The following is a 14,900-nucleotide window of genomic DNA, read 5'->3' as shown; positions in this document are numbered from 1 at the left end:
ATACATTGTATATTGACAAAATAAAAATTTAATGAAAAAAAATAAAAAATAATAAAAAATAATAATAAAATAAAATAAATTACTTTCTATCAATGCAAATTTTCTGGTTTCCTTATTTTTAGAGGTCTTATTTTTGCCAATTCAGTGATCATTTGATATTCTCTTTTCTATCAGAGGAGATAGAAAAATCACTAAAGAAAAATCACTCTGACATCCCAAAAGTTGATCACAGAGTCTCATATCATACTTATCCTTCTAGCAACAGAATAATGGTGGCTTTTGTTGTTCAGTCTACAGTGCATGAATACTTGAAGCTCCTTTTCCTACTCTAGCAAGGCATAGGCGCACATCTGGTGCACATATACTTCATCCTCCCTCCCAAAATACATCCCTGCTGAATCTGCACCTTCAAAATTTAAGAACTGAAAAGAGAAAAAATTCTCTTAGCACAATTTAAACATATCATGACTAGGAATAGTCATTCAACAAACATTTACTATCTACTGTTTGCCAGGCACTTAAATTTAAACTAAAAACAAACCAAGCAAACATAAAATAGTAGCTACCCAATTGTCAAAACAGCCCTGGGAAATTGTTAGCCCTGGGAAAGGCGTATATGAAGACCATTTAAGGAAAAGGAAGAGGTAAAGTTGGAAGGTTGGTAAGAACTAATAAACAAAAACTATTTGGGGCACAAATTTGCAAGCTATAGAAATGTTGAAATTCTTGACAGAATTAAGTTATTAAGTGGCCTGAGAACAGGAGAGAGTCAAGAATATTTTCACTTTAATCCCATCTTCTTCTCACAGAGATGCTTTGAGAGTAACCCATTAATATTTGCAAAGTGCTTAGTGATAAACTCAAAGCAGAATGTTAGTCACAATCTAAAAGCAGTCACGCAGAGTGCCAAAAAAGGTCACTGAGTAAACACACAACTAAAATTCTGTCTTTTAAGTAATATTAGCAAAAGTTGATATCAAACATTAATATAAAACATTATTTTAAAACATTGTTTTTAAAAAATTACTTAAGATGAAAAACAGCAACCCAAGTTCTTTGCAAATAAAGAAAATGTCACACAACTTACGATATTTACTGTGAATTTCATCTATTTCATCTTCTGTTTGCTCCTTTGTAAAAACCATTACCTAAAATGTAAAAAAAAAACTTAATAAAAATTCCTCCAAAAAAGGAAGTTGTACAAACTATAAAATCTCAAATGTGGGTGTTTAAAATGCAGGAAAATAATCTCTCATCTCTGTTTTATATAGACCTAGGAAGTATAACTCCCATATACTTCTCTTGAATATGATAAATAATACACATTTTACTCATTACTTTTTTCTTAGTAGAAAATGCAACATTGACTCCATTATAATATATAAAGTATTAACAAAACAATCGATTAAATTTCCTGTTTTCAATATTTAATTTTCCACATTCATTAATGCAACAGGTAATAATACTTGAAACTAGAAGACTGAAGACATCTAGCTGATCATTAATAAGGCAGATAATCTTATCTGCCTTCTCTCCTTTCCAACCTAATTTCGCCAGGTCATAATAGAAAAATAACATACAGAGAAAATGCAGTAGTACAAGACTTAGTATGTTAAATTTTTAGTTCCACTTTTTCAAATCTCTTTCCTAAAAGATCAGAAATCTACTTATACAATTCATTACAGTCCCAGTCTTACAGTTAGCATACAGGTAATAATAAACTCAATGTAAATCCCATTTTTTTTTCCTACTATCTGATTATAAACTTACTTCCCTAAAATCATGACTTTCCTTACAAACATGTTACCAATGGTCTAGGGGAAAAAATGTCTGTTTGAAAGAGCCCAAAACACTTCCCTCAGTGTCATAGGACACAACGACTATTTTTTTCTTTGGTATCCCTTCCTCAAGTTTTGGACCACCAAGCTAGAGGAAGGCAACAGTGAAAAATCTTAGGTATCTGATTCCCTCAAATACTCAACAGAATACTCAATCCTCACAAACTCTTATAATTACTTAATATCTCCATAGGTATAATCATACAATTGCAGAATGCCAGAGCTAAAAAGGGATCTTAGAGGTCACATAGTTCAACCCCTTAATTTTACAGATAAAGACCGTAGGAGTCACAGAAATTAAATAGTTTATCAAATGCAATCAGCAGAGAAAGGACGAATACAAGAGGCTGGCCAGTTAGCTCAGTTGGTGAGAGTGCAGTGTTACAACACCGAGGTCAAGGGTTCAAATCCCTGTATTTGCCAGCCACCAAAAAAAAAGTGTTCCAGAGAAAGGACAAATGCCAAAGCTACCTGATGCACAGGCGTAGTCTTTTTCTAAAGGACTCTAGCTCATGAACAAACTCTACTTTGGATTGCATTTTGTGCTAGGAGACAGCTAAATACAATCAAATATTATGCTAAAAATGAGCTGCAAGTAAATCATAATATACTAAATGGAAATGTGTTCTAGTACATTTCCCACTGAACAGATTTAGTAATAGCTTGCTTTAATTTTAGTAGGGGATTAAATTTTTCTTTCCTTCATTTCTACCCATATACCAAAATAGACATCAACATACATTTTCATTGAGTTTACTAGCTTCAAGACGCATCCTAGTCTTCTCCGTACTTTCAATTTCTTGAACTATTTCAGCAGCTATTAAAAGAAGAACATATAATCACTGTTAATTGCATGTTTTTCATCATTGTACTATAGTTATGTAAGTTAACATAGAGGAAGGTGAGTGATGGGTATATACTTGAACTATTTCAGCAGCTATTAAAAGAAGAACATATAATCACTGTTAATTGCATGTTTTTTATCATTGTACTATAGTTATGTAAGTTGTTAACATAGAGGAAGGTGAGTGATGGGTATATGTGAACTCCCTGTCCTATTTTTGCAGTTATTTGGCAAATCTAGTATCATTTCAAAATAAAAGTTTAGAAAAATAAGAACATAAGGTTAAAACACTGAACTCTAACATTTGCACACAAAGTTCAAAATACAGAAGAGTAAAGTCAAGTCATTTTGCTTTCTCCTTTGAATATATGGGTATATACAGCAGTCCTAGTGGAATACAAAAATTAATTTGTTAGTGTGACTTCAATTCTTAGGGGATGTCTGCTCAAACTCCAAATGCAGTACAACAGGCTCCTTTTCAAGTACAGAGAAAAGGCTACAAATACCAGGGGAGTCCTTGCCTCCAGAACCTTTGTCTGTAGGTGTAGCTACCACTTCACACACATCAAAGAGATCTGGAATACACCCTGTCACACATTAAATGACTTTGAATGCAAACAGCAGAGAATTTGCAAATGCTATCTTTCTGCCTCCAAAGTCAACATATTAAAGCTAAAATACATATGTATGGAATAAAGATCTACAATCCCTTATGCATATTTATACATGAAAAAATACCACGTTTGCAATTTGCTTCAAAATAATCCATGGGGGGAGGGGTGCAAATGGTAGATAATACATTAGGATGGTTTGATAATTGCTTAAACTGGACAGTAGGTATATGGGGAAATCAACTACTCTTTTCTCTACTTCTGTATATGCTTGATATTGAGATAGGAGGTGCTCAGTTTCCCTGAGTTCAGGTTACAGGACACACCTCTGGGTTTCAAGCCATTCCCCAAGGTCTCAGGGCCCTCTTCTAGGCCCTGCCCTAGAGAAGAATTACCATTGCTAGTTGAACCTATTCTCAGACCAACATGAGACCTCAGGGAGCTGATTTATACAAATCCAGTAGTGAGGCATGCTCAGTAGAAAGGGGTTATATACCCCTAATGGCCAAGCATGCTCAGTAAAGTGGAATTTATGTTCATTAATAGCATAAATATGTATTAGATAATGAGACTATAAAAGTTGAATCCCAGCAGAAGGCGTGGCTGTTGCTCACCAGGGCCAACCTGCACTTCACCGGCTGAGGTGGTTATGCTTTCTTTTGTGTTAAACTTACTTTCAGCAAGCAGCTGCTCACTCTCTTGAGCCATCCTGTGCTCTGTACTAGACTTTAAGGGAGTATTTCTTACTTTTGTATTGGACCTGGTACAGGCCCTACTGGGTCTCTGGGGCTCGGACGTACTCTCTCTGTGAAATCTTTATCTCTTCTTTGTTACATTAAACCTCTTCTCACTTTCTACTGTGACTCTGCTCTTGAACTCTTTGCTGTGGCAGACTTAAGAACCTGGTAAGAGGACAGGATGGGTTAAGGCCAACTACCAGGCCTTCCCAGACCACTTCTTCTCCAGCATCAAAATAATCTCTGTAAAGTTTGTTTTTTGGTTTTTTAAACTCACAGATCTTAAGAGAATCATTAAGAATGCAATTGCCTCAATTTAAAATTTGTTTCCCAAGCACTGAGAGGTACCTGTTGCCTCCCTAATACTGTAAAACTGGTAGAAAACAACGTAAACAATATCTCTCTCTGTGAGCATGAACAGCTAGCAGTTCTCTTTTCCAAACTTACTGAGTCATGGTTTAACAGGAAAGCAAAGGGACCATTTGCATTCTGTCCAATCCATTAATGCATGTGTCATTCAAGATAGAGAACATCTGGCATGACCTCTACTAAGGAATTAAGGAAACTATATAAGGATAGGGTATAATTTAGGGGGCTTAAATCTTCAGAAAGACTTCTGATTTTGTTTAGAATGTAGAGAGCTAGAAATAGTGTCACTCTCACCTTAGTGACAAGAAAAAGCTGGATAACCTACAAGACTGTAATTTCCCTTGAATCCAACACAGCTAAAGTCAAAAGGCAACCAAGTAGCCTGAAACTTAAGGGAAGATGGGTGCCCTAGAGGAGAGGGTTCATGAGCACTGGCTGACATAGGCAGTGCACAGGAGAAAGACTGATACCAACCTACCTTCGGGTAAAAGCTCAGCTAAACTTGATGGATTGCAAAAAGGCAAGCTACCATGAAAGTATAAAAACTCTGGGAGACTTAGACATAAGGAACACTGCACCGATTTGCAAGCTGTTTCTACAGACTTCGTTCGGTACTCACAAGAATACCCAGTCTCTTTGTCTCTCAGTGCGGAAGGGCAGGAAATTAGAAAAAGTCTCCCTCTGGATCCAGGCTTGGAAAAGATGAACACCCACTGCAGGAGAGACATGAAGCCCCAACCAGATCTTTATCACTGAACAAACAAAAGCATCAGGCCACTGAGTAAAGGACAGCAAAACTGCTGTCCTCAGATCACAAGTAAATACCCACTGTTGCTGGAGAAATGCACAGAAAAAAAAAAAAAAAAAACCTCTATCCCTGCAGGAGGGTCGGAAAACCACCCTGGGCCCAGACCACTAGAGGACCCCTGCCACTGGGGGAGAGGCAGAATCACTGAGAGCCCCAGTCCAGGATCAAAGGGCCCGCCTACAACAGGGGTTAAATCAGAAAACAGAAAATGGCCCCCTTGCTCCCTACCATGGAGCTAGCATTTTCCAAGTGACAAGTAATAGCAATCTACCACCAGGAGAGAAACGAACGTGGAGAGAGATGCTCTCTGAGGCAGAGGCTCACAAGGAAAACCTATGTTGTGAGTGATACAGGTACATTAAAAAAAAAAAATCTGGCAACTCAGCCACCAACCTAAGCACAAGGAAATTCTCAAGGAATGTAAAATTGTTGATAGACTGAGGGCAACCATAGCAACAATAAAACCCAAACCAAGTTCAACTCATGAAGAGATTTACTAAACTCCAAACAATAAAGACCTATCAGAAGAACAGACATGTCCATTACTAGGAATAAATCCATTTACTTCAGTGTTTAGATTCTTACATATAGAGTCTGGCTTTCAACCAAAACTTATAAGATACGTGAAAAAGCAAACAAACAGCAATAACAAAACCAAACTCTGATATAATGTAGATGTTAGAACTATCAGATGTGGTTTTAAAATAACTATGATTAACATGCTAAAGGATCTAGTGGAAAAGGTAAACAATATGGATGAACAGATGGGGCATTTCAGTAGAAATTTTCATTAGAAATTACTTCAGCAGCAATTCTTTCTTTTAGAAAGAATAAAATAGAAATGCCAGATATTAAGAAAAACCCACCAAGCACAGTAACAAAGATAACTTGACTCAGCTAAGGAAAGCACTGGTGAACCTGAAATGGGATTGATGTTATTCAATCTGAAACACAGAGAGAAAAAAGAAAGAAAAAAGAAAGAAAAAAAAAAAACACACAGAGCATCTAAAAGCTATGAGACAATATCAAAAAGCATAATATACATGTTTCATCAGAAACTATTCAAGCCAGAAATGACATCTTTAAAGTATTTAAAAAAAAAAAGCCTGCCAATCCAGAATTCTATACCAATGAAAATATCTTTCAAAAGTGAAAAAGAAATACTTCCTAAAACAAATACAAGTTGAGAGAATATACTATTAGCAGACCTTCACTTCAAAAAGTGTTAAAGAAAGTTCTTCAAGCAGAAGAAACAGAAAGAAACTCATCTCTATAAGAAGAAATGAAAAATGGTAGAAATGGTAAACATGAAGGGCTTTTTCTTATTTTCTTAACTACTCTAAAAGATTACTGTCTGTTTTATGGGAAAACAATAGCAATGTATTGTGTTAATCACATATGTAAAAGTAAATTCATGACAAAAATAACACAAAGAATTAGCAATTGAGAGTATACCGCTATGTTTCTTATACTACAAGGGAAGATGTATAATATTATTTGAATGTAAATTGTAACTAAAGATGTATATTGCAAAACCTAGAGTGACCACTAAAATTTTTAAGAAAGAAGTAAAATAGTAAGCCAACTGTACAAATAAAATGTAATAATAAAAAAATGCTCAATTAATCCAAGATAAAAAGAACAAAATGCAGGTGGAACAAAGAAAAAAACTAGCAAGGTGTTTTTAAATTTAAAACCACTGCATCGATTCTTACGTTAAATGTAAATTGTCTAAAAGCACCAATTAAGAAACAGAATGTCAGGCTGGATAAAAAAGAAAGACCAACTATATGTTATCAAAAAGAACCTATTTTAAATTTTAAAAATAGGTAAAAAAAAAAAATAAGTTTATGGAAAGACTTGTATTGTGTAAACACTAATGAAAAGAAATACTAATGAGTTAGCTATATTAATATGAAGCACAACAGGATTCAGAACAATGAATGTTATCAGGAATAAAGAGGGAAATTATATAATAATAAAGAAGTCAATTCACCAAGAAAAGATAACAACCTAAATATGTTTGTACCTGAACAGGACCTTAGCCAGATAACAGCCATCTTTGGGGTAACTAAGACCAAGCAGAAAATTTCAGGAAACTAGGAACTGATAATCATCAATTCCTTGAGCTTAGCAAAGAAAATGAGAAACTGACTGTATGGCTGAAACTGCCCAGAGATGAAATCATGCCCCAAATGGATCCTTCTCAAAAGTTTATTTCTGCTTATCTCTCATAACACCCTCTTATATTGATTTACTTTAGATGTTTCACACATACAATTAAGAATTGAAACTAACCTTTGTTTTTCTTACCTTTCCTATTCAACTGCAAACAAAGGAATTCCAAGAGAAAGGCAAAGCACCTTAGCTGATTATTAACTCACTCTCTCACGTAAAGGAAAATTGCATCCACATTAGTTAGAAGTATGAGTCAGGAATTTTTATGTTCCAGTGATGCTTGACTGAGGACCTTTGAGCTCTCACTAGAAGATAAGGAATCCAACCCCAAAATAACATCAAGGGCTTGAAGCTGACCAGTCCACCAACTGAAGACTCCATGAAACCAAAGCACCTGTCCATTGTGGGACCCTGACATCTGATTCAGACCCTCTGCTGAACCCATGACCAGCCTTCCCCTTTGCCTGCAGGACAAAACCCTTACCTCACATTCCCACCTCTTCCCCTTTATAAACCCCAGAAAAGGCATCAGAAGGCAGGATGATTTTAGCCTGGTCATCACCCAGATGCCAGTTATCTGAATAAAGCTCCCAATCCTTGCATCAACTTTTGGACTTTCAGGTCATTTGCTTAGTGTGAGCGGGCAAGCCGTGCCTGCTGCCAGTAACATACCTAAGAGAAATGAAAAATACACGAAAAAGAACTTCTTATTTTCAACATGGTGGACTAGAATCATTTCTCCCTATTCTTCCTCTGTAAATACAACTAAAAACCCTGGATATAACAGATAAAACAGACAAAAGAAAACTGTGAAAGATAGAAAGGGAAAGATGGACTGACTAAAAGAAAGGCCTCAAGGCCTCAGACTTTGAGGAACATGGTAATGAGTTCCCTGGGTTTTCTTCTTTTATCCCAGACCAGGTTCTGGAGAAGGCTATAACCAAGAACCACCAACAGGAACAGATAAAAAAAAAAAATGTCCCAAGAAAAATCTGCTCTCTATATGCAAAGAACAACTAAAGGAGGTGCCCAGAAACCTTTTTGATAATACCGGACCTACCCCACTAAACACTGCTGATGCTTCTCACCCACTGGATAAAAAAAAAAAATGTCCCAAGAAAAATCTGCTCTCTATATGCAAAGAACAACTAAAGGAAGTGCCCAGAAACCTTTTTGATAATACCGGACCTACCCCACTAAACACTGCTGATGCTTCTCACCCACTAAGGTATCATCAGAGAAAAAGAAGGGAGTGTTGACTTCCACCCCACTACCAGCAATGGCAGGAGGCCTGGGGCAGGCTTTCCTTCTCTCCCAATACAGTGGCCTAGTGAGGAGCCCAGACTTCTAAACCCACTCAGTAGTGGCAGGTGACACCTTCACCCTCTTAACTAGTGTTTGGTGGGAGGATCTCAAAGAGATGGAACCTGGAGAAAAGAATTCCCTTCTCCTGAATAGGAAATTTTGGATACATCCCTGACCAACTAACATGTGAAACTGTCTACAATAAATATGCCAAAAGGTTTGAGAACTGAACCACAGTGTGGAATACCACGTTTTCAGAGTGGCCACTAGGTAGCAATTAAAGGAAGTAGACCAGAATAAGACTGCAAGGGCCCTGGAAACTAAATTGTGATTAGAATCACAGCCCACAAAAGGAGGCCAGAATCAGCATGCTAAACCTAAACAGGGTGACTTCCTGCTAAAGAAGATTATTCAAGTAGAATTTTGAATCTCATAATAGTATATTCAAAATGCTCAGAATACAATAAAAATTTATCATACTAAAAATCGGGAAAAACACTTTAATGAGAAAAGACAAAGATGTCAATAGTAAGATAATTCAGTTGTTGCAATTATCTGACAAGAATTTCAAGGCCACCATCATATGAAGGTACTTCATAAAGTTTGTGAAAAAAATGAATTAAAAGATAATACAAAACTGGCTGGTTAGCTCAGTCGGTTCATGTTATAACACCAAGGTCAAGGGTTCAGAAACCCATACCAGCCAGTTGCCAAAAAAAAAGATAATACAAAAAACTTTCCAACAAGCAATTAAGAACACTCTTTAAAAAAAAGAAAACAAAAGTGCTACTGTATGTAATACTTTCATGACAAGCAGTTGGTCCGTTATAAATATCTTTTTGGTAGTTTAAATGTTACATTTAAGTTATTAATTTCTTATAATTAGAATGGAAAAGTAAACCATAATAAGAACTGGAAACAAAGAGAAACGAGGAAACCCAACTGCATATTAAACAAATAACATACCCACACTGAAGGGAGCTAAAAAGAAACTTAAAAATACAGTACACTTGTCCATCAATTTTGGTGGAGGGTTGGTTCCAGGACCTCCTGCAGATACCAAAACCTGCAGATGCTCAAGTCCTGATATAAAATGCTGTAGCATTTGTATATAACCTTTGCATATCCTCCCTTATACTCTGAATCATCTCTCTCGAGATTGCTTATAATACAATGTAAATACTATGTAAATAATTGTTATACTGTTTTGCTTAGGGAATAATGACAAAAAAGTCTGTACATGTTCAGTACAAACACAATTTTTTTTTCCTAACATTTTCAATTCCTAGTTAGTTGTATCCATGGATACAAAGGGCTGGCTGTATTAGACTTCATACCCTCAGTTGAGGCAGCTGAAGCAATGCGTTAGGGGATGGGTGGGGAGGGGCAGACACGGAAGGCTGAGTAGAGAACTAAAATAAATCCTGAATTCTTTCTTACAGTTCTGTTTTGTGGTGGTGTAGCAGTATAGATGAAGCAATTAGGAAAATATTTTAGATGTATTATAGATTGAACAAATTAGTAAATGTGTTTCTCCTGTCAGAAAGGAGGATTCTTACTATGAAAAAAAGGGAAATATAAACACGGAATAAAGAAAGGTTAAAAAAGAACTCTATGAAATTGGAAGAGGTATAGGTGTGTTCTCATGGTCTCTAAAATATATAAGTGTAAATGGAATTATATGTATGCATATATAATATACATGCATATGCATGTACATATGTATCCATGCGTGCATATGTATACGAGGGGTCTTTAAAAAGTTCATGGAAAGATTTGTATTATCTTTTAATTTTATTTTTCCACAAACTTCTTGAAGTGGCCTCATATATATGCATAGACATGCATATATTTCCAAGCTACATCTGCTGAAATAGCCTAAGAAGCAAAGATACCAAGTAGCAATAAGCACAGCTAGTAGCCATATATTGGTTTCACCAATAAAAAGAACCAGAGCACCTCAAAGAAAAGGCTGATTTACAGGGCGGGGACATGGAAAAACAAGATGAACCTGCAATATCTTGTTATACCAGAAATAAGTAGATGATAAGAAAAATGATGGTGGCATGTCCCAGGACCAGGAATCAGTATGAAGATGTTCCCACTGGCCAAATTTGGAGAAGTACAAACACCAAGTAATTAAGAATGATAATGAGTTAGAAATCTGTAAATCTATATCAATAATAGACAAAGAAAAGAATAAGACAGAAGGGAGGGCTCTTGTATTTAGAATCATGCCAAGTGGCAAATGTGAAGAGTACTAAAGATGCAAAATCATCACTTTGCAACTATCACAGAAAAGTTAATGTAAAAATTACTAAAGGATGCTAAATATGGGGTGAAATTTTAATGAAGTTACAAATTACTGGAATAGTTACACAGTATCATGTCTCTCTACAGATTTCTTATTAGTAGGCACGGGGGAAATGTAATGTATAAACAATGGAGAAATTGACCAGCTAATCAAACCTGACATTACAAATGAGGAGCACATAGATGTCAAGAGCCTCTGGATGTGATATTCTGAAGATAAAACATCATTTATATGGTATTCTGGCAGGAATGCACATCCTGAATGTAATTATAAGGAAACATTAGACAAAAACAGAATGAAAAATATTCTATTTGAAACGCACACACACAAAACAAAGACTATATTCTTTTAAAAGGCCAGTGTCATAAAAAACAAAGAAAATCTGAAGAATTGTCCCAGAGTGAAAGAGATTGAAAAGATATTACAACTAAATTCAATATGTGATCCAAAACCAGATCACGTACTGCAGGAAAAAACAAAATCCACAAAGGCCATTACTGGGTCCACTGACAAAACTGGAATACACATGATAGATTACATAAAAGTATTATAACAAAATTAAATTTATTTAAATTGATAACTGTACTGTGGCAATAAAAAAGAATATCCTTTTCCTTAGGAAATATATAGTGAAAAATTTAGGGTAAGGAGTCAAGATTATACACCTTATTTTCAGATGGCTTAAGAAAAAAACCATCAGAGGAGTGCCTGCTGATCAGAGAGACGCCCAGTGGGAGAGGCCCAAGATCCGCGGAGACCATGTGCCTTGCAGTGCCAGTGCGCGACCCAGCAGGTAGGCCTCGCAGCCACTGCCCAACTCCATCCCCAGCCCAGCTGAGTGTGCACTGATCAGAGAGGCGCCCAGCCAGAGAGGCCCAAGATCCTCAGAGACCACACGCACTGCAGTGCCAGTGCACACGCGCGACCCAGCAGGTAGGCCTCGCAGCCACTGCCCAACTCCATCCCCAGCCCAGCTGAGTGCGCACTGATCAGAGAGGCGCCCAGCCAGAGAGGCCCAAGATCCTCAGAGACCACACGCACTGCAGTGCCAGTGCACATCCAGCAGGTATGCCTTGCTCCCACCGCCCGACTCCATCCCCAGCCCGGCCGAGCATGCGCTGCCAGAGAGGCATCTCCCTGGAGAGTCCCAAGACCCAAAGCGACCACGCACCTGAGGCACCAGTGTGCAAATAAGCAAACACAGAGGCAGCGGTGCCAAATTGGCAGCCCCAACAAAATCCTAGCCAGACAATAATGTCGAACCAGTGGACCGTGAAGACCCCTGCCACAATGGCTAAACATCAAGGGAAAGATACCAGAAATATGAAAAATCAAGAAAGTACACCACCGAAGTGTAATAACTCTCAAGCTCTAGATCCTATAGAACAAGAAGCCCTTGAAATGTCTGACAAGGAATTTCAAGTGATAATTCTAAGGAAACTAAATGAGATACAAGAAAACTCAGCTAGACAACATGATGAAACAAGGAAAAGTATACAGGACCTGAAAGAAGAAATGTACAAGGAAATCAATGCCCTGAAAAAGAATGTAGCAGAGCTTGTGGAGCTGAACAATTCATTGAACAAAATAAAAAACACAACAGAGAGTTTAACCAGCAGGCTTGCAGAAGTAGAAGAGAGAACTTCTTACCTCGAAGATGGGCTGTTTGAAATAACACAGGCAAACAAAGAAAAAAGAATTAAAAACATGGAAGAAAGTCTAAGAGAGATATCAGACAACCTTAAGTGCTCAAATATCCAAGTCATGGGTATTCCAGAAGGGGATGAAAAAGGAGATTGCACTGAAAACATATTCAACAGAATAGTGGCAGAAAATTTCCCGGGTATAGGAAAAGACATAGACTATCAGAATTAAGGAAGCTCAAAGATCCCCAAACGTATTCAACCCAAAAAGGTCTTCTCAAGACATGTTATAGTCAAATTGGCAAGACTCAAAGACAAAGAGAGAATCTTAAAAGCTGCAAGAGAGAAGCATCAAATCACTTATAAGGGAGTCCCAATCGGACTAACATTAGACTTTTCATCACAAACCCTAAAAGCCAGAAACAAATGGGATGATATATTCAAAATACTAAAAGACAGAGATTTCCAGCCAAGAATACTCTGCCCCACAAGGCCATCCTTCCTAAATGAAGGGCAAATAGTATATTTCTCAGACAAACAAACACTGCGGGAGTTCACTACCACACAACCACCCTTACAAGAAATTCTCAAGGAAGTACTGGGTTTGGAACCTGAAAAATAACTACCACTGCCATAAAAAACCAAGAAAAATCAAAACCCACTAGTAAAATAAAAATGCCAACAATTGAGAGAAAAAAAAGTTTATCTACAACCCAAGGAACCAACAAATACAGAAGACAAACAGTAAATCAGAAAGAAAGGAACAAAAGACACTTAAGACATCCAACAAAAATCAATAAAATGCTAGGAGTAAATCAACACTTTTCAATAACAACTCTTAATGTATAAAGGATTAAATTTCCCAATGAAAAGACACACACTTGCTGACTGGATTAAAAAGGAGGACCCGACAATATGCTGCTTTCAAGAGACACACCACACCTATAAAGACTCAGATAGACTAAGAGTGAAAGGATGGAAAAAGATTTACCATGCAAACAGAAATGAAAAACCAGCTGGAGTAGCTATTCTTATGTCTGATAAAATAGACTTTAAACTAAAAACCATAAAAAGAGACAATGAGGGACACTACATAATGATAAAAGGATTGATCCATCAAGAAGACATAACAATCATAAATATATACACAACCAATGTCAGAGCAGCCAGATTAATAAAACAAACTCTATTAGACCTAAAGAAGGAAATAGACACTAATACCATAATAGCAGGGGACCTGAACACCCCACTATCAATATTGTGCAAAGAATCTGCAGAGAAACACAAGATCTAGACAACACTCTAGACCAACTCAACAAATTCAAAAAAATTGGAATTATCCCATGTATTTTTTTCAGACCACAATGGATTAAAATTAGAAATCAATAATAAAAGAAATTCTGGAAACTATGCAAACACATGGAAATTAAACAGCATTCTACTTAATGATATATGGGTCCAAGAAGAAATCAAACAGGAAATAAAAAAATTCATTGAAACTAATGAAAACAATGATACATCATACCAAAACCTGTGGGATACTGCAAAAGCAGTACTAAGGGGAAAATTTAACGCAGTAAATGCTTACTTCAGAAGAACAGAAAGACAGCAAGTGAACAACTTAACATTTCACCTTAAGAAGTAGAAAAACAAGAACAATCCAAACCCAAAGTTAGCAGATGGAAAGAAATAATTAAGATCAGAGCAGAACTTAATAAAATTGAAACCCAAAAAACAATACAACAGTTCAATGAATCAGAAAGTTGGTTTTTTGAAAAGATAAATAAAATTAACAAACCATTAGCACAGCTAACTAAAAAAAGAAGAAAGAATAGCCAAATAACAAAAATTAGAAATGAAAAAGGTGATATTACAACTGATACCTTTGAAATACAAGGAATCATTCGAGACTACTATAAATAACTATATGCCAACAAATTTGAAAATTTGGAGGAAATGGATAAATTTCTGGACACACATAAACTACCAAAACTAAGCCAAGAAGATGTAGAAAATCTGAATAGAAGAATAACAATAAAACTATAGATGCTGAAAAAGCATTTGATAAAATTCAACACTCATTCATGACAAAGACTCTCTAAATTAGGTATAGATGGAAAGTATCTCAACACAATTAAAGCCATATATGATAAACCCACTGCCAATATCATCTTGAATGGGGAAAAGCTGAAAGCTTTTCCTTGAAGAACAGGAACTAGACAAGGATGCCCACTCTCACCACTCCTATTCAAC

The 14,900-nt window shown here is 36.5% G+C and overlaps 1 protein-coding gene across 1 annotated transcript in view; it reads right to left on the bottom strand.

Moving 5' to 3' along the window:
* RAD18 (RAD18 homolog (S. cerevisiae)) overlaps positions 1-14,900 on the bottom strand; it is a gene marked incomplete at both ends in the record, with an annotated part of 102,322 nt that overhangs the window by 55,396 nt on the left and 32,026 nt on the right. Inside the window, 2 exon segments of the mRNA XM_008590540.1 lie at positions 1,088-1,148; positions 2,579-2,655. Coding sequence (XP_008588762.1) covers positions 1,088-1,148; positions 2,579-2,655 — 138 coding nt within the window.

The sequence above is a fragment of the Galeopterus variegatus genome, unplaced genomic scaffold, assembly GCF_000696425.1.
Source record: "Galeopterus variegatus unplaced genomic scaffold, G_variegatus-3.0.2 Scaffold6191, whole genome shotgun sequence".
Taxonomy (NCBI): Eukaryota; Metazoa; Chordata; class Mammalia; order Dermoptera; family Cynocephalidae; genus Galeopterus; species Galeopterus variegatus.
Note: the sequence above shows the minus strand (reverse complement) of the source record. Positions and strands in the feature narration are given on the sequence as shown.